The sequence below is a fragment of the Fulmarus glacialis genome, unplaced genomic scaffold (genome assembly GCF_000690835.1).
Source record: "Fulmarus glacialis isolate BGI_N327 unplaced genomic scaffold, ASM69083v1 scaffold16622, whole genome shotgun sequence".
Classification (NCBI taxonomy): Eukaryota; Metazoa; Chordata; class Aves; order Procellariiformes; family Procellariidae; genus Fulmarus; species Fulmarus glacialis.
In genome coordinates this window covers 1199-19884 of record NW_009197360.1, presented here as the reverse complement: position 1 = coordinate 19884, position 18686 = coordinate 1199, and the positions used below count along the sequence as shown (strand labels likewise).

General features: G+C 42.6%; 1 protein-coding gene across 1 annotated transcript; it reads right to left on the bottom strand.

The window, feature by feature from the left end:
- Nucleotides 1-3152: 3152 nt before the first annotated feature.
- TSPAN4 (tetraspanin 4) lies at nt 3153-17164 on the bottom strand (the record flags this gene model as incomplete). Its single annotated transcript, XM_009572525.1, has 4 exons — nt 3153-4156; nt 6688-6771; nt 8458-8589; nt 17063-17164. Coding segments are annotated over 4 exons (387 nt in total), but the record flags the coding sequence as incomplete, so codon positions are not given.
- Between the last annotated feature and the right edge of the window lie 1522 nt (nt 17165-18686).

The window sequence follows — 18686 nt, the reverse complement described above, 5'->3', positions numbered from 1 at the left end:
GCAGCCATATTGCTGATGCAAGATAAAATATTTTTACAACTTCTGTGCAGTTCCTTCCTCTCTGTATTATAAATCATATGATGCTGCATTCAAATAGTAATTATTAAATGGAAGAATAAACCTTTATGAGTTTATATTACTTGAGGGGGAGGAACAAAGAAGTATTCATAGAACAGAAACTGGAGTGAATTGCAGTGATTGTGCACTATAAGGTGTGGAGCTAAATAATTCTCTTGTACAAGCAACAAGATTTGGCTGCTACTCACAGTTACTGTACAGGAAAATAAACCATAACCTATTAAATATATATATATATGTGTATATATTACAATAATTGTGAGGATGAAAAGCCAGAAGTATACTGGACTGAATCTAAAACCTAAGTCCTGATGTTGCTGAACCCAGTAGGTCCAGCCATGCGCCCTGTGCCATCACATCTTGTTATTGAGCAGCAAGAGCAATGCATATTCATGAGGAGTGCGCTCTTTCAATGTCTTTGCCTTTGGTTCTGTCTTTAATTTAGATGTATCGAGTCCTCCATGTTTAAAAATAAGTGAAAATAATAGAAAAGACATTACTAAAAGTGACAAAACAGTAATGGAAGCAATTGGAATGACTTCTGTGTTGCTCTGCATACATATGATATAAGCAGCCTTTTAAATGGGTATTATGTACTACAGGGTATTTATTTATAATCAACCAGTTCAACGTAAGTTTTATGCATAATATGGAACTACCTTTTTTTTGGTTTTAAAAAAAAAAAAAGATTGTTGCTGTTACATATCACAAAATATTCTGACGTCGTCAGCAGAGAAAGGATGCAATGATTTTTAAAAAGAAAATATATGTTAAGTCTGAGGCTTGTTATATGTAGTATGTTCAGAGGTTTGAAATTGGCTTGCGCTGGTAATGCTTTAAGCACCATAACATCTATTTGGCCTGTATGAAGAGAGTTAATAACATCAAATATAAAAAAAAAGAGTCCAGTTCAAATTATAAGCAAGTTGCAGTAGCCGCTCAGTTGGCAGTGTAAGGGTAGTGTTTAAAAAAAAATTATTAGCAGCAATATGTGGTCTGGTTTGGGTTTTCTTGGTTTGTCGTTTTTTTTCCCCCCCTCTCTTTCTTTTCAGCAGTTAGTGCCATATGTTTCTGTTGCAGTGACTGCGATTTAGGAAGTGAGTATTGCTTATATTCCCTATGGATACGTGTTTTTTGAAAATGGAGGCAGTTTATCTTGTTGTAAAGACACCTAAACGGTGGAAAATGATTAGAGGGAACCACAAAGTGTGACTTGTCTTCAGTTTCTGTTTCTCATTTTGTTTCTTCTGTAGGTTTACCTGAAGTCTAGCAGTCTCCTGTAAGAGCTCAGCACGTATTATCGGGAGACTCGCAGGATGAGGGTTTGTGATCTCCCTCCTCCCTAGGCCAGAGTTGCCCTGGGGGAGCTCTGCACAACGCTTTGCTCCATCAGCTGAGCCATCATCAGCCCGCTGTCACTGTGTTCATTTTTAATGGCAGGGATCACTACAAATAGACTTGTCTACCTTTTATCTTTCTTAAAAATCAATGTTTTATTAATGTATTCATCACACTGTTACGCTGCTTTTGTGGTGGAAGCTCTGAGCTGTCAGCAGGAGCACATCTGCATACAAACTATAAACCATGGCAAGAACTAATGGTACATCTAACCTGGAATCGTGTCTATGCAGGTAAGAAAGGAACAGAGTGGAGAGAGGGAGGGAACGAACTTGCACCATCTTTCGAAGAGCAGGACTGTTGGCAGGTCAGCCTGGGCTCAGGCAGCAGACAGCACTGAGACCGTGGTGATGGTGACACCGAGAGTAAGTCTCTTGCTTGGGGTGCAGCACGCCTGTGTGTGGGCTGCTCAGTTTAACCTCTGTCTTGGGTCAAGGTCTGTTAACCTTTGTCAAGGCTTGTTAGCATGGTAGTAAAATCCTTTAGTGGTGGCAAGGTTGCTGTGATAGCGAGTGAGTGGGAATCCACCTAAAATGCACACACGTAATACGTTACTTTCAACTTAGCCTGCACGGCTGCATGCCCCGTGCTGCAGAGGTGGATGCATAAAGGTGGGGGGGTAAGATTTTGGAAGATACTTGCTCTTTCACACACGAGACTGTCCTAAGCACTTCCCCACAACACATGGAGTAGTTTGGGCCTGAGGGTGAGAAGACGAAGACTGCAGGAAATCAGCAAAGAGGGGAAAAAAACCCCACAAAAAACCTAAGCAGTGAGAGTAGTAGTTGTCAGTGGTGCAGGTCCAGAAGAGGGTTACTTATGGGTGTTAAGGAGGCTGTTCAACAGGCTGTGGGTTGGCGCGTCCAGCTTTACTGCTGGAAACTGCCTTTAAATCAAAGTAAGCAAAATGTCACTCATAGCTGAGACCTGCTGTTGTAAGCACCAAAGGAATAGGGTAACTTTTTTTGCCGAACTTGATGCATGCTTCTAATCTGTCGCAGTAGGAATGGCTGCATCGAGCTTTCTGGGAAAATAGGGCACCATGGTTGTGTCTCTGGCCTACTGTCAGTGGCCGAGAGGTCCTCAAAGGCTGGCTGCAGGGAGCAGGCCAGCTGCATTGCTCCGTCTGCCTGTTCCCTGCTGTGTCCTTTCCCTGGGGTGCTTCAGCTTCTCGCTGGTGGGGAACTGTTTGTTTGAACAATAGGAAACAGCTGATTCTTAACCTCATCACTAGAAGGTGTGCACAGAAGTGTACTACGTAAATGACTTCAGTTACTAATGCAGGGTGGGGAAATCGGACAACAGCCAGGCAGAGGGAGATGGGTCTGAAAAACAGAACTGAGAGATCACGCCAGTTCTAACAAAGACTGGTGTGTCTTGGCTGTTGTAAGCATGCAGCTAAAAAAAAAAAAAGCTAAGCATAAAAACATCTGACGTCTTAATAACTCTCAGAAAAATGAGCAATGTGCAAAAGATTTTTTTTCCTCAGCAAGGCAAACTCTATCATACCTGCAGATGATGATATCCCAAAGTAAATTAACGAAATGGTGACATTCAGGGAAGGAACAGCTGACAGCTTTGTACGGATCTTCAAGTGTGGAAATGAGTGATATTTTTTGGCAGACTCACTTGAAATAGGGATGATAAAAAATAAAACCATAGTAGAATGACAGCGAGAGCCCACTCACAAGTTGTTTACTGAAGTGGAGATACAGCTGAATGTAATTATTTGTTTCCCAGAGGCATAAGTGATAGTGCCTCCTACAAGAAATAATACTCGATTATTTCGGTTGGAATGTAAAATGGGAGAGAAAGGTTCCCTCTTTCTGAGGTTAGATGCTGGGTGTTTTAACCTCCTTTCAGAACAGTATGTGTATATGAAGTAATATATATTACATATACAGTCAACCATGTATATGCCACTGGCAATTAATAAGTGAGACAACGTCCAATATTGTTTTCCCTTAACAGCCAGATCTCACTGTACAGATTCTGATTAAAAGCCTGACTTTGCAGCGCATAAGATTAAAAATACTCCTTTAAAAGAACATATTTCTGAAGATGATCCTCTCCTGGCTACAAAATCATCTTGAGACGCTTGGAGGCAGGGCTGCTTGATCTTGACATTTTAGCTGTGTGCAAACTGTAGCAAAATTACAGTTGCATTCAGTGCTAGCTACTCTGTACCTTCCTTCCATGCTGAAGAATACTCATTTTCTATGCCTTCTCTTCCAGACCGTGAAATGCGGGAAGGCAACCCGGCAGGTTTCGCAGCGGTTGCCTCAGTGCAATCTTTTCCTAACGTCGGTTTGCAGATCAGCCCCCTCATAAGCGCCTCCTTTGCCTTTCCGTGGGCCATGGAAAAGGAAACATTGCTCTTGGGAGGTTTTCTTCTGTTAAAGACAAGGCTGCTTCTTACCTGCGCCAGTTCAAGTACTGACTTTTTCTTTTCTTCCTCCTTCAGTAAAGTGGGGTGATTCACAAAATCTTCAGAAAGATAGCATTATACACAGTTTATAGTACAAAGGGGGGGGAAGGTCAGATGAATGAGCATGAAGGAGATTTCTCCTGTGTCCTTTGGAGGAGGAGCAAAAAGATTGGGAATAGTTATCTACGCACAGTAGGTGTCTGCCTTGACTACCTGACAATACATGGTCATTGCAAAGGTGAGTCCGAGAATCTAAGAGGGAGAAAAAACAAAACAATCGTTTTTCAGTAAATATGCCCCCCCATTTACTGAAACAAATAAAAGAGAGAAAAGCATGCTTACACTGCGTTTCCTGCCAGTTCACGTCCTTGTTCTGTTCCTAGTTTCTGCCTGCCTTTTTTTCCTTATCTGTATTGCTGTTTTACAGAATGAACAATGAGAGCACGGGAGAGTTGATTTCTCCATGAAAAGCAGCCACCAGATACTGGGAAGAGGTACATTGGAAAGAAATGTTTGGATGTCTTTTGCTCGAAAATATTTTATAGTAGCAACCCACAGCTGTGGGGCTGTGTGGTTATCTCTGTAGCTATTGCTTTCAAAGCAAATCAGGTTCATCCCTGACCCACAGGGTGCTGTGGTTTACTTTACTTTTCCAAGCCTATGTGTGCACAGGTCCCTGTGGGGGAATGTCCATGCATTAATCATAACCATCAATGCCTCATCAACAGCGTGTGCGTCTTTCTACTCAGCCTATTCAAGAGAAGCAGCAGGGAGGTGGTGGTTCTTCTCCCAGCCCAACTACTGACCTGCTGTGCCGGCTCTGGTGGATTACTTCATGAGAAAAGGGGATGGGGAAGAGAGTCTTATTTTATTTCCAGTTGAAGTACTTATATGAATGTACTAAGTGATTGTTACTATTCCTTTGCAACACCACTGAAAAAAATGTCATCGAAATAAAGGTTTGCCAGGTAGAAATTTTTTGTGTGAAGTCTATTTTAAGCACTTAATTTGACCACTTCAAATTTAGTCTTTACATAAATAGTAGTTCCTGTTAATGAGTAATTTGAAAGAGTACATGACTAACACGCATACTACTTTATAAATAATTAAAAAAAAAAATGGTTATAAAGCTGTTATCTTCTTCATTTCCCGTTCTTCCACAGTGAAATAGGATTGTTAGGCTTTAGGTGTTTCATAGTAAGCACATGCCTTTTGGAAGTACCCCCTGAATACTGCCTTCTACTTAGATTCAATCACATAGTGCAGCTGGAAGACAGACTAAAAGTCTTTTGTGTTTTGAGGTGTTTTCTTTGTATTTCACAGCATTTACTAGGAATATTAATTAGCATTTTTAAATTGCCTGAAGTGTTTTCTCCCATGCAAACTAGTAATTTCTTTCTGTCAGAAAGATAGTATTCTCTTAAATGTAATCAAGGTCTATGAGAAGGACTCTGACACGGGCTGCTGGGTTTTTAACGTATCTTTAAAAGACTCCCTAAATGCTGAATAGATGCTGAAAAGCTGGTTTTTAAAATATGGTAATATATTAACAACAGTCCTACATTGTCCCTCTGCCATATGACCTTGTTGTGCTTATCTCTTTTCCTAAGCATATCTGCTTACTATACTGGAAAACAAAACGCAAAACTCTACTGGTTTGAGGAGTCAGGCATTTGCATTAGTAAGTTACCGCCAATATGTGACATATGAGAGAGTAAGTACATGCCATTCTGCCTAAACTGACATTAGTGGGAATGTGAGTGGAATTCTCATCCCAGGCGCTTTCTTGCTGTTGCTAGTGGTATACCATGCAAAATTAAAAAAAAAAACAACACACCCATGGTTTAGTCTGGAGTTACATGGTATTAATTAGCTTAGCAAGCCATCCTTTCTGCTTATATGTTGAGTGTGAGGGAGAGGTGGAGCTGGAAACTAAAGCTCCATCTTCACTGCGTCAGGAATGGGACTCTGGGCCATAAATGGAGGGCTGACATAAAGCTGAAGCAGCCTGAGCTCCAGCACAGCTTTCACCTGTGTGTCCTCAGGCTAAGGTTTGTGCCACTGGGGCTAGACTATGGCCACAACCACGGCAAGCTGGATTAAAGACACAGGTACATAAGAGCAAGAGATGAGGTATATACTGATGACTGATTCTTCTTTGACAAAAGTTATGCTAGAAATAACTGCAGGTCAAAAATCTGATAGGCACGTCTACGCCAATCTTGCCTACCTAGTTTCCCTGCAATTAACAGAAAAGGAACGTGGTTTTTATTGGCAAGGTTGAGTAATGGTAACAACATCCCAACTTGTAACTTACCCTAGGACTGAGGATAGGGTTGAAGACTTAAGCTACCTTTAGGCTATCATCTTGAAGTTAGATATTTAGCCTAAGCGGATGGTCCTCGCTGGAGAACTACTGGACAAATACAGGTACCCTAAAAGGCAATTCACCCTACCCTGACTAGGCTTCTGTCTCTGGAGGGCGGGGACTACTTCTCCAATGAGTCTAGTCTAAGCCTTAGCTAAACTGCGTGATAAAGTGCCTGCTCTTTGCCGTGCATCATAAAAGAGAAAATGTGTGCAGTATTCCTAGTTCCGTACCTTGAACATAGTATTTTAACTAAATTAAAACATAAAAGACTTAAATCTTCTTGCAGAGTTTTACTCTAACATCATGCAAAATTTGGCATTATTAAAACAGGCTTGGGCTGAGTATATCTGGATCTATGGTTACTTATTTAGTTACACTTAAGTAGGATATGAAAATTGATATTAAACTGTACCTGCACCATAGCTGTGCACAATCCAAAGATTCCCACTGCTAGTAAGTTTTCCTGGAGCCATATTTTCACTGTTTCGTAGCAAGGCTGGGAAAAAAACCCCAGAATATTGTATTAGCCATAAACACATAGCTCTACTCCCCTGGGAACATACAGACAGAAAAGAGCCAGATCAGACTAAGCTGCTAGGTAGCCTGGATTATCATTTCAGCATTGGAGCAACTACCGTGTATTTCCAGGTTGAAGCTTGAACATGGGGTACTGATTGTAATGACACAAGAAAGTGCATCTCCAAAATTCTGCATATAAAAGTTGGGCCAGTAACTAAAAATAAACAAGCAGTGGATTTGGGTCCTCTTTGCCCTCTTAAACAAACAACTAGAAGCAGTTAGAACTTCAGAATGAGCCTTTCATTTTCTTCATGTTTCAGGAAAACAAGTAGTATAATACAGCTATGTATATCAAACCCAAACGTTCCCCTGAGAGCTGCTCAGCAGCCACTCCTGCTGCACGTGGGCCCATTTCATACGATTTTCAATATCATTTCTAATTGCAGTCGGGGCACTCCTCCATTATTTTCTTCCTGCTTTAAATTCTGCAGTAGCTGTAACCTCACGTTCCCAGCCTAGTTTTAGGGAGGGTGGAACTGGTCCAAGTGAAACCTTTTTTTTTAATAATGTGTAAATAATAACTAACGTCTGTAAGACAACCTTGTGCAAAAATTGAGTCCTCTGTCTTGTAAATGTCCATGGCCAAGAATCATTGAGCCTTCAGTTAGTGGCTTTCACATATGTATAAAGGAAAAACTATTAATGCCCACCAGAAGACATGGTATTCACCTGCACTGATCTCCTTGGTACCCTGAATAAAATAGAAGAACTACTTTTAAATTCAAAAATTTGACTTGGAGCTACTTGAGAGGTAGAAGGGAGCCATGTTTGGTTGGAACTCAGCCTCTGCTAGTGCCAATCCGTGCATATGAAAATCTCACTAGAAAGTGGCCACAAATGTCTTCACAAACCATTAGAACCAGCAAAACTTCCTTAGAATTCCACTTCATCAGCTGGCCTTACTCCACACCCCTCCTGGGTAATTGCACTACCTGTAATTAGCACAAAGAATTGCTGACCTAATTTCAGAGACGAATTTAGGCTCTGACTATGTGCTCTGGAAAGATCTTGCTGAGGACATTGAAGGGAAATTATCCCATGGAGTTTTGAACTTGATTACAGGCAAGTGCAGAAACTCATTGCAAAAAAAAAATGCTTCTGGCAATTCAGTGGAACAGTTCCCACTCTCCTGCTGAGCAGTGGGAGCCCCTGAGCGGGGGTTCCCGGCAGGAGCGGGGCACTCTGGGCTCACGCAGGCCTCTTGCCTCACGACTGCCTGGGCCACGATAAGCTACGGCTGCTGCTCCAGGGCTTGGGCTATGCGTGTGTGGACCTTTATCTCTACCTGACTCCAGAGGTGGGACATGAGAAGGGACAATCCTGCCATTTCCTAGCTAGAGCTAGCTAGGCTGTGCTCCAGATCAGTGCTGGAAGGCACTCGTCTGCAACGCGGAACAGCTTAGTGCCTACTGAAAGGAAAACCTTCAGCTCGTAAAAATAATCAAATTGGCGGTTTCATTGGAGGTCAATGAGCCTTCTGAAACCACCTGATTAAAGATGAGGAAGGGTACACCATACCTCATCATCTGTATAGCCTTGCAAACAATGAGCTGCCTGCCCTCTACCTGCGTTGCAAGGCAGCGGCTGCTGGAGAGGTACTCACCGCTTTCCACCAGGTCCCTGGGGAATGGAGTCCACAGTTCTCGCTGAACTCTAAGCAGCAGGAGTCCGGCACCCGGGTTGTATTGTACACTTCAAACCAGTCAGTGTAGTTGGAGACTCCACAGCATCTGAACTGGAAAAAGAAGAAACCGAGGCGATACCGTAAGTATGATCTGTCATTGACTTCTGCTCGTTCTGACTTCTGCCTCCTGGAGTTGGACATTCAGTGCATTTCAATTACACCAGCAGAGGCTTGAAATTTTAAAGAAATACAGTATTTCCTCAGCTTTACCCAAATAGACCCTTTCCCCCCACTCTTTTATTATGTTTAAATCTGGTCTGGTATGTAGCTAATGCTGATACAAGAAGCAAAGACACCTCCTTGCAGTGGCAGGACACTGCGGGAGCTGAAACAGGACAACCCCAGCCAAGTACTGACGTTAAGAGTTGATGTGACTGAGCAGGGTTATAACAATCGTTTGCAGCTTGTTGTCAGGAAAAAAATTATTTAAGATACAGATAGAGCACCCAGAGGGTGAAGATACTGGGATCTCTATGGCACACTACTTCTGAAATCATGATTGACATTAACGAGGCAAATTTCTCTCTAAGCTGTTAATTACTGATCACCCTTGAAAGTCTTTGTCAGTCAGCAAAAGATGTATTTCCTCCTCTTCTCTCTTCGGTGCAGTTCCTTAATGTCATCACCTGATGCTGCTAAATAGCGGTGCTTTGAGTGTCTGCATTAAGTGTCTGCATACGACGACACGGTGTACGGTGACTGTGTTAGTGCTAACTCGGAAGGTTTGTTCCACTTTGGTAGTGGGGTGAAAGGTATAGGAAATGTACATAACAGTGCAGGGAACGGCTCTGTGACCATCCTCCCCCTCTGGGAACTGGTATATTCCTGTGATACAGAATAAGGTAAGACTCATTGCCATATAGATGTGTACACCACCTGTCACTCCTATGCTAACTCGAAAGTATGAGTTTGTCGGTATTTAGACACTTTGCCACTAACGAGTAAAACAAGACGACCCTGGGCTGCAGAACTGCTCTCTGCTGCTGGCGGTACCTCACACTTTTTCAAGGCTATGCCAGCCACCTACTTAGGCCCCAAATGACTTGCCAAGATCTTATTTTTCAAATGTGATTTTATATAAGCCTGTACAGTATTTTTCACATCCCTATAAAGACCATTGCTCTTATTTCTGATAGACTCATAATCATGCAGACGTCTGCATCACCAGGACCAAGGACCTAATTCAGATCCTGATGTTTACGCTGGCCTGAGGGAGAGTTTTCCCTATATATATATATACCTCTAATAGTTGTAGAGTCTATGGGCACAAGGGCTGAGTGTTCAGGTCTTGTTGCAGACAGAGGATCTGCCGTTCGAGACCGATAGAGGGCAGAGGTGTCACGCGTTGCCTCGCGCATCATACGGTGCTTCAAGCGCTCGCAGAAAGTTGTCCACAATAGAGACGTTTCCGTGCTCACAGCACTGTTTTTCTTCTGCCAAGCAAAAGTCAGAAATCTTTCCCAGACTAACATCTATCCCCCCAAGGTTCTGCTCAGAATTCTGATTTGGTCCGTGGCAGGAATCAATCCTTAGCTTGCAACTGTGTGATTTGTGAGTTTACAGGCTTCATTTTCTACAAACTGACTTGAAAGTAAAAAAAGTTTGTGACTTTCTTTTTTTCCTCTGTGTACCTGCACAGAAGACAGGAGCTCCGTGCATAACGGGTCCCAAAAGCAGATAGCAGTGGCATGGAACACATGGCATGCATTTGAGAAAAGCTGGTTTATCAGGAAATCTAACAAGAAGGTCTTGCAGGCTGTCACCATTAGAGTCAGGAGGCAGCTCTTTGACAGACAGTGAGAAGTGACAGCTTGTAAATAGCAAGCCTTGAAAATGTGGCTCATCTGTGATGTAGAGAGTGCGGCAGTAGGGGCTGAGACATTTGAGTGATGTTCTGGCCAAACACAAGTGACACAAGTTTGCATAAATCGGGACTAGACCCCTTCTCCCCATGATATTGCATGGCTGAGGGTGTCGAAGTCTGACAGACTCAGGAGATGAAGTACAGGTTTTGCAGCGAAGGGCTCACTAGCAGGTTGAGGACAGCTGTTCTATGGAGCCTGTGAAGCAGAAGGTGGCTGGGCCACGACCTAGGGTTGGGACTCCAAAGAGTAAAACTTCCTGGTCAGGCAGAAGGTGGAAGTAGGAGGGGATGCAGTTGCAAAGACAAGCTGCAGTGGGACACACATTGCCTGCCACGCAGATCCTCTGTGTACTGTACAAGAGCAGACGATTAAGTATCGATCCTTGCCTGCCGCTGCTGGGAGAGAAGGCAGTCCCAGCAATGGGAAGAAGGGCTAAGGAAAGATCAAGGGTAAAAAAGAGTGAAGTAGCACGAGCCTCAATAATCTTGAGACTGGAGGAAATAATGTCTGGAACTATAACTGGAAGAGATGTCACGTCTTTGGAAGACAAAGGAAGAACGAGCGATGGAATTAAGCAGCGGATGATGCACAATCCTGAAGAAGAGGAGGTGACGAGCACAGAAGAGCACTAACACCACAGGGACCAGAGAGCACACGAGCAAGCAGTGTTCAATGAAGACGAAGTCCGGTGAACGGCGTCTCTAGGGAGCAGAGGCACTGACCCATGGCATGAGGTCAAAGAGGCAAGAACAAGGCAACAAGCAGCAGTGGGATTGAATGGGTCACCAGTACAGATTCAGCAAAGGGGTCCAGCTAGAAGCCAAAAAGACGCATAAGCTGAGAGCTCAGTAAATTCAGAGACTTCATTATGGAGCCCAAATAAAGAACAGAGTGTGAGAGTGATTTTGGATCATGTGACAAGCAACTGATTTATCCTGTGTGCATGAAGCTGAACGATAAGCAGCCAAATTGTTGAGGGAGATGAGGGACTATTAGAAGAAAGAGGAATATTGAGGACAAAGAGCAAAATAAGGCGATTTTTGAGAGTCCTCTTAGATTTGAGAGCAATGTTCTCCTTTTACAATTTACGACGTTTCTGAGCAGGATAGTTGGAGACAGTCCTACACTTGGAGGATGGAGAAAGCTCAGGTCACGTGAGAGAGAATTTCTGTCACCAGCAGTTTGTCGTAGCCAGTTATACCAGACTTCGTGTTCTTCTACAAAGGCTGATGTTCTGCCAATGCCAGAAAGTTAAACTGGCTGACTGCCACGAAGCAATCGCAGACTTAATTATTGCTACAACCACATTCATTTTTTGGTCACATTTAGAGTCCTGTCTTGTTCCCTTTACTAGTTAAGTGATAACATTAGACAAGGTTGCCTAACTGATGAGTTCTGTTCCTAGGTTCAACAGGGAACAATACACTTATATTTTTTAGAAACAATTACAAACTAATAGTCCTTATTTTGGGGTACCCAGACTGACTAACACACTTTAAAGGGGGTAATCTGTTAAAAATGTCACTGTCTTGAATAGCAGTAACTTCAAGACACGTTGACTTGGACACCTCAGGCCACTTGATTTTAGGGCTTGCGCCTGTGAAGGAGCATGCGTGATTAGGTGCAATTGTGCCTGCCCGCATGAACAAATGCGGGTACTTCAGTCGGGTGACAATCGGGTAGTAGTTCTGGGGACACTCGTACGGTGTGTGGCAGAGTTGCTCAAACAAGCAAACGCTTGTCAAATGCCTCTGACTACCTAAGTTCCTGTTGCTGAACATTTCCAGGAATACTGACAACACGCTGCTGTTTGTTTCACACGTTTCATGTGGGAGGCTCTGTCGCCCGAGCTGTCAAAACACATTTTTTCCCCTCTTTGTTAAAGAGACATAAATCACTCCCCTGTTGTTACCCGTGGGGTTCTGAAGCGGCTCATCGGTTCCCAAGAGCTCAGGACACGCAGGGGCTGCTCAAGACGACGACGCAGCCAAAGGTCGTGCTGCTGAGGAGGGCTTTTCCCAGCCGAGCAGCACCGAACACGCTGAGGTCTCTCTGCTGTATTTACGGAATGCAACGCTGCTTGCAAATAGCTTAATTTTTGTGTTAACAAGTAATTGCTGCTCTAGCATGGGGTATCTAGGGCTGGTAATTCCTGTTAAACACAAAGTTTCTACCTTGGTGCAATAGAAATGTTAAGGAGTTGGATTGTATTTTACAGGCAATCCCAGTATTGAAGGCTAAGTAGGCCTTGTTTTCTTTGCCAAATTCCTGCAAAATCAGACGGGCTGGGATAGGGTTCCGGAAAATAAACAGACACCCAATCCTTGTTGCAAACAGGTTTTAGCAATTCCTCGTTTTCCGGTTTTGTGAATGTGACAGAGAAGTAGGGGCAGCGTAGGGTGCCTTTTATACGCCTTCACTGTAAAAAGTGTTGAATAAGATAGTTTTATTCTAAAATCATGTTTAATGGGTGGTTTGGATTACCTCAGCAGTAATCCTAAAGCATGGTTGGATCTAACAGAACCAATGACTGGGGTAGAGGGAGGTGGGTCAAATTTTGTTCGCAGTTACAGTGGTCTAAATAGACATGAAAGGCATCACACAGCAGTAAAAGTGAGCTGAATTTGCTCACTTTAGTGAAGCTAATGCATTTTCTGCGTGCCTCTCAAATTACTGCCTGGTTAGTTAAAAGGAGAAGTGTTCAAATATTGATCACAAGGATGTTGGGGATGAAGCGACATTTTAAAAATTAATGCCTATTTCTCATTTCCTGATGATCTCCACCTGTAACTTTAACCAGTCCTGGCTGGTAAGGAGTGTAATGCAGTTCAGGGTAACTTACATCCTAGACTATGAGAATTTTAGTCATGTTTAAAATCACTTTGTAAGTTTTCATAGTCTTCTTTTCATAGTCACACGCAAAAGTCACCTGCTTGTGTTTCTGTTCCTTTTAAGGTTTGAAACGCTAGTGAGAAAGGCTGTGAGTTTGGTTAGCTGAAGGTTTTAAAAAGAAATCAATAAAATGTTCTAATTTGAAACAGCTCCCTGACCTAGAGGCTTAATACGACTACAGAATGAGTCTAGTGCTTTTCCTCCAACATGCGCTGCATGTATGCAGCTCAACCCAGCTCCTTTATCGCTCATCTGAACAGATCAGTCATGGACCAAATCTGCAACTTTCTCCTTAAAGACGGGCCTGACGGACCCTGTTTCTTCCTTGTTCCCAGTTACTCAGGAATTGTGTGCTTCTGTTGAAAAGAGGAAAACCATTTCTCAAGGCACAAAAGCTTCAGAGAAGAAAGCCCCCCAAAAAAGGTGCTCAGGCCTTTCACACTCGAAGAAGAAACACAGTAATCACCACTCCCCGTGTGCGCTCCGGGTATCCACACTCCAGTCAGAACTCCCCTCTGGTTTGTGATCGGCCCGTCCCACAGAAATCAAATGCCATCTAAATGTGGGAAAAAACCTTTTTTTTCCCCTTCTTTAAGCAAAAGTTGCCATAGACAGTCGTACTTAGTGAACTCAGGGTGGGGATGGTCTCTATCTAAGCTAATGGTAGGAGGAATGAAGAACTCTGCCAGATCCCTCATGTCTGACCTACTCCTTCAACCACAGTGCCGTCCTTCTGCTCAAGCTCTGAAAAATACTTTTGCAAAGAAAGGAGTGTGAATGCAGAGAGGCCAAGGGAGAAGGACTCATGATTTCTGCTACTGTCATGTTTTTTACATGTCATGCTTTTTTCTGAGGCTGCTGTTTTCCATCCACGTACAGACACGGCCCGTAGCTCAACCAATGACCGATGTCTACCGGCCCCATCAGAAAAGTCAGTGCTGAGACATGTCCACGTCATTGAGACATTTTGGGAGCTGTCTCTTAGGAGCCAGAATGCAAACAGAAAGCCTGGGCCGGGACTTTCCTTTTAGAAAGTGCCCTCTATTGCCCTAGTCCTCCTATCAGTGATTACACTTTTCTCATTAGGGATGTAAGGGATAACGATTATTACTGAACACAAAAAATAAGACTTGGCATTTACATAGCGCTATCCAACTGCAAAGTGTTTTACATAATTAACCATGCTGGGATGCCTTCGCTGCACCACTGCAATAGTCTATTCCTAAATAGTTTTGAAAGATACATGTGAAAACCGATTACGCAGAGCGGTAAAAATGGATCTGTGGGAGCTCTTTGCTTTTCTCCTCGGTGCCCAGCATGGGGAGCACGGAGACTGTAACACTATGGAACTGTCAAGACAGCGCACAGTAATTTCATAGTTGCCATGTCAGAAAAGAGAGTGATGTAACATGACTGTACGTGGCTTGCGAGACGGCACTTTCCTATCATCTTTTGGGCTCCTAAGACCTAGCTAACATTAGTTTCATCTGAAACTTGTAAGACACTCTTTAAACTGTAATAGGTTTCAAGGCCAAAGGAATCATTAAGACCATCGAGCATGATCAGTAGCACGACACAGACCACAGGCTATTGAGTCCTGCCTCAAACCCAAGCTTGTCACTGAACAGGACCATTTCTTTTAGACAAAAAACCCTGTCTTGACTTCAAAGAAAAAGAATCCACCATCCTGCTGTACAATGGCATCCTACCATCAGATAACTGTCTCTTGAGTTTTTAGCTCTTGGACGAATTACAGAGCCCTTTTCTTTCAAAACCCTTTTACCTCCCTGCTCTCTTTTTAAGGACTGCAATCACAACACTACTTCATCTTTTCCTGGTTATATAAACCTTTTAAAATTTCTCACCATAATGTAAAATTCCAAAATTCTCATTATTCTTTTACATCTTTCCTGAATCCAATCCAACTTGTGAACGTCTTGAAAAAATGTGACTAGGTGAACTAGACATAGTATATATTGTTACACCTATTTTACAGAAAGGGGAGCAGAAGTATGGGGTTTATATCCCATAAGACCTTCAAATAATGCTTTTTCCCCCACGTTTGCTATATGCTCTTAACAGTACTTGGGATGTGACTGAAACCAGATTAATATTTACTGCAAACATCTTAATATTAGTAATTTTTACTACATTTTTACTAAGCAGAGTTAAGTTAGTGTAAAAGAGTAAAACTTCCAATACTGTTTGATACAAGCAATTATATTAAAAATTCTATCTGTATTTCACACGGCTTGCTCTTGGGCTAGCACCACAAAATGCATTTCTCTTGTCAGTAATTGATGCCCTCTCATATCGGATCATAGTATTGGAAGAGAAAAATATTAACAACATTGCAAGACGCTGAGGCCTTTTAAATGTAACCGAAAGAACCTTCCACGTGCAGTTTTTAGGATGCAGGACTGGAAAGCTTATTAGCTTGTTTGCTGGACCTGAGCTGTTTGTCTTTCACACACTGTACTGTTGCTGTCAACCTACTGCACTCAATACAGGCAGCTCCCGCAGCTCCAAAGACACACACGGAGCTTGGCCAACCAGTTCTTTTGTTCTGTAGTGACCCCAAATTTGTAAGTTCTCAGAACTTTTCTTAGCAGCCTGCTGCTCCTGTTATCTTGTATCATACAGAGGAGTATATGTGAATCTTGACACTATCAGACTGAAAGATGGTCAGGATTTCAGCCCAAATGGCAATAGAGGAAGTAAAGGGTAAACGAGCAGGTTTATCATATCAGAATGTGGTAGCCTGTCCATCATCTCAAATAGTTCATATAATCTTTGAAGCGTTGGGAGGGATTATCATCTTTGGCCGATTTAAGACGTCAGAGGCAAGACTAAAGCCCTGCCTGTCTGTACCACGCTAGTGCCTCTGGAGGAGAATTTGAGAAAGCTACGCAAGATTTTTTGAGTGAAGCCAAGGCAGTACAAGTGCTTCTTCCTAAAGCAGAAGAAAAGTTGGAGCACTTTTCCTCATTCAAGAAGCAGAGAAAATAAAGTCAGAAAGATCATTCCCAAGAGAACTGATTGAACTGAGTATGAAAAGAGAAGGACAGAGCTAATAAACCTGAACTGTCAGTGATGGTGTTTCCTCAGCAAGCCAGACAAGGACAAGAGGAGGAAGCCAGCTATATGTTCACCAGTTCTTAGGAGACAAACACTAGCAGAATGCTGTCAGAGAAGCAGAAGGATGCAACAGCGGTGGCAACATAGCAGAAAGCACTCCCAGCCCATCTGTGATGGAAGATGATTGAATTCTGATGGGAAAAACGTATTGACTGTAGGAGGAGGTTGTAAACACCATGGCCAGTTTCCATTTTGACTACACTAGTGGAAACCAACAATAGCAACGAAAGGAGACGGGACAGAAATGAAAAGGGGATGAAGTGGTTCTTTGTTATTACGCTATTGCTCTTCATTCCAACATAAGCTGTCCCTTTGACTTTAAAGAGAAGGCACTGCTTGTTTCCTGTCTGACCATCTCCTTCGCTCTCCACACAGCACAGAACTATATGATATTTAGGCGTCAACACAATACAAATTTTTAAAAGAAATAAGCTATCCTGGTCAAAGGAGAAATAAATAAAAATTACCATTTGTTACAAAAAGCAGAGAGTTTAGTTGCTAATGTGCTGACTGGGTGGGAGGAAGAGATTGGCTTGGGATCCGGAGGTTTAATTAGGTTCACACCCAGAACATGCTGTTACAGAATCCAGAGGGTAAGGAGGAAGAAAAAAAGAAAAGCTCAGACTTACATCTGTTTGAATGATGCTCCACGCATTAGTTAGGCCAATATTTCCATCTGTCCCGTACAAATGAAGCCCTTTCTTCAGATCCCGCTGAGCATACTTGTCAATCTAAAACCAACAATAAAAGAGACAAAACTCAAAATTTGCTGAGTACCACGTTTCAGAATCAAAGTGCACGGAGCAGGGAGATGTTGGACAACAGTCCCATACTGAAATGAATAAAACGTTAACCAACATTTCCTAAAGCCTTTCTCCAGTAGAGCTGGTATCTATTACAGGTATCTGCATTTTGTAAAGAACATGAGGAGTTCCTGCTCTGAGTTAATGTTCATGTTTTCCATCACAGACCTCCAGAACATCTTTTCCCTTCTCACTTAACCACCAAAGTACTATAGAGAGACTGGATTCAGTTTAATCACTCATTTTTTGCAAATGAGGCCTATATATGAAAACATTCATCTACCCACAACATTTCCTTTTAGCTTAATATCTTAAATTGTGACCAAGTACCCCCCAGCGTCTCCCATATGCTTCCTGGGAGACCAGCAGCGGCATTAACATTGTACTGACACTCTGAATTGTGTTCATTGTACCAGCCAGGGTACCCCACTTCTTACAGCAGGATGGACGTAGTTATATTGAAGCGGCAGGGAATGAGCTATCCAAAATTCAGGACAGGCAGGATTTAAGAATTTAGCTACTAAATGGAGCTGCTCTTAAATAAATGCATTTTTGTTGATTTAATGAAAGTCCAAAGTTCTGCTTTAGAGGCTTTTGCAATTGAAGATGGTGCTTTCTTGTTGAGAGTCTCTGCTGGTACAGCAGGCTATTGTTGGATCCGCGGGTCACCACCAGGTAGTATCCAAAATGGTTGCAAGTGCCTCTCTCCCAGTCTAACCATACACGCACAATTCTACAGGATCAAGCAAACACAAAAAAGGAAGAAAATGATAAATGGATATTCAGGCTTAACCTGATTTTTCTGTTGTAAATGAAAAGCACTGAATAGTGCTGCTCAAATACGCCCGTACATTCCCCCCTCCCCTGGGGCTTGTCAATGTTCGTGGTCTGTTTGACATCAGAGGTGTAGCAGGAAGGGTGAGCAGACCTGTCCCATTTTCTTCTCCATCAATCTGCTATAAACCTGACTACAAAATACAGTGCCACTCTGAGATCTTTCTGCTGCAACAGTCGAAAAGAAAACCAAAATTAAAGTCACAGTTTGCTTCATGGGGACAGTCTAAGTTAATACATACTCTCTTCCATATTGGACAACACAGACATGGTGTATTCTCTAGTGATTGCCCCTCTGACACTAGTCATTCCAGCTGAGGGGTGTCTAAAATGAAGTAACCAATGCTGATTTTGAGTTAACAGAGGGGAAAAAAGGTATTCTGCTTCTACCATACACTGGATTTTCCTTCTGCTTTGTTCAGTCAGAATTGTTTTCATTTGCTCCTGGAAAAAAAAGTGGATGCAAAGCATCTTCCACAGTGTAAAAGAGGAATTTTCAACCCACTACATCATAATTATTATGGGGTAAATGTAAAGTTACTCAACAATATGACTCCACAAAAAACTGTGACCTCAAAAGTTCATCATGTCCAAGAAATCTCTTGCAAAGAGATTG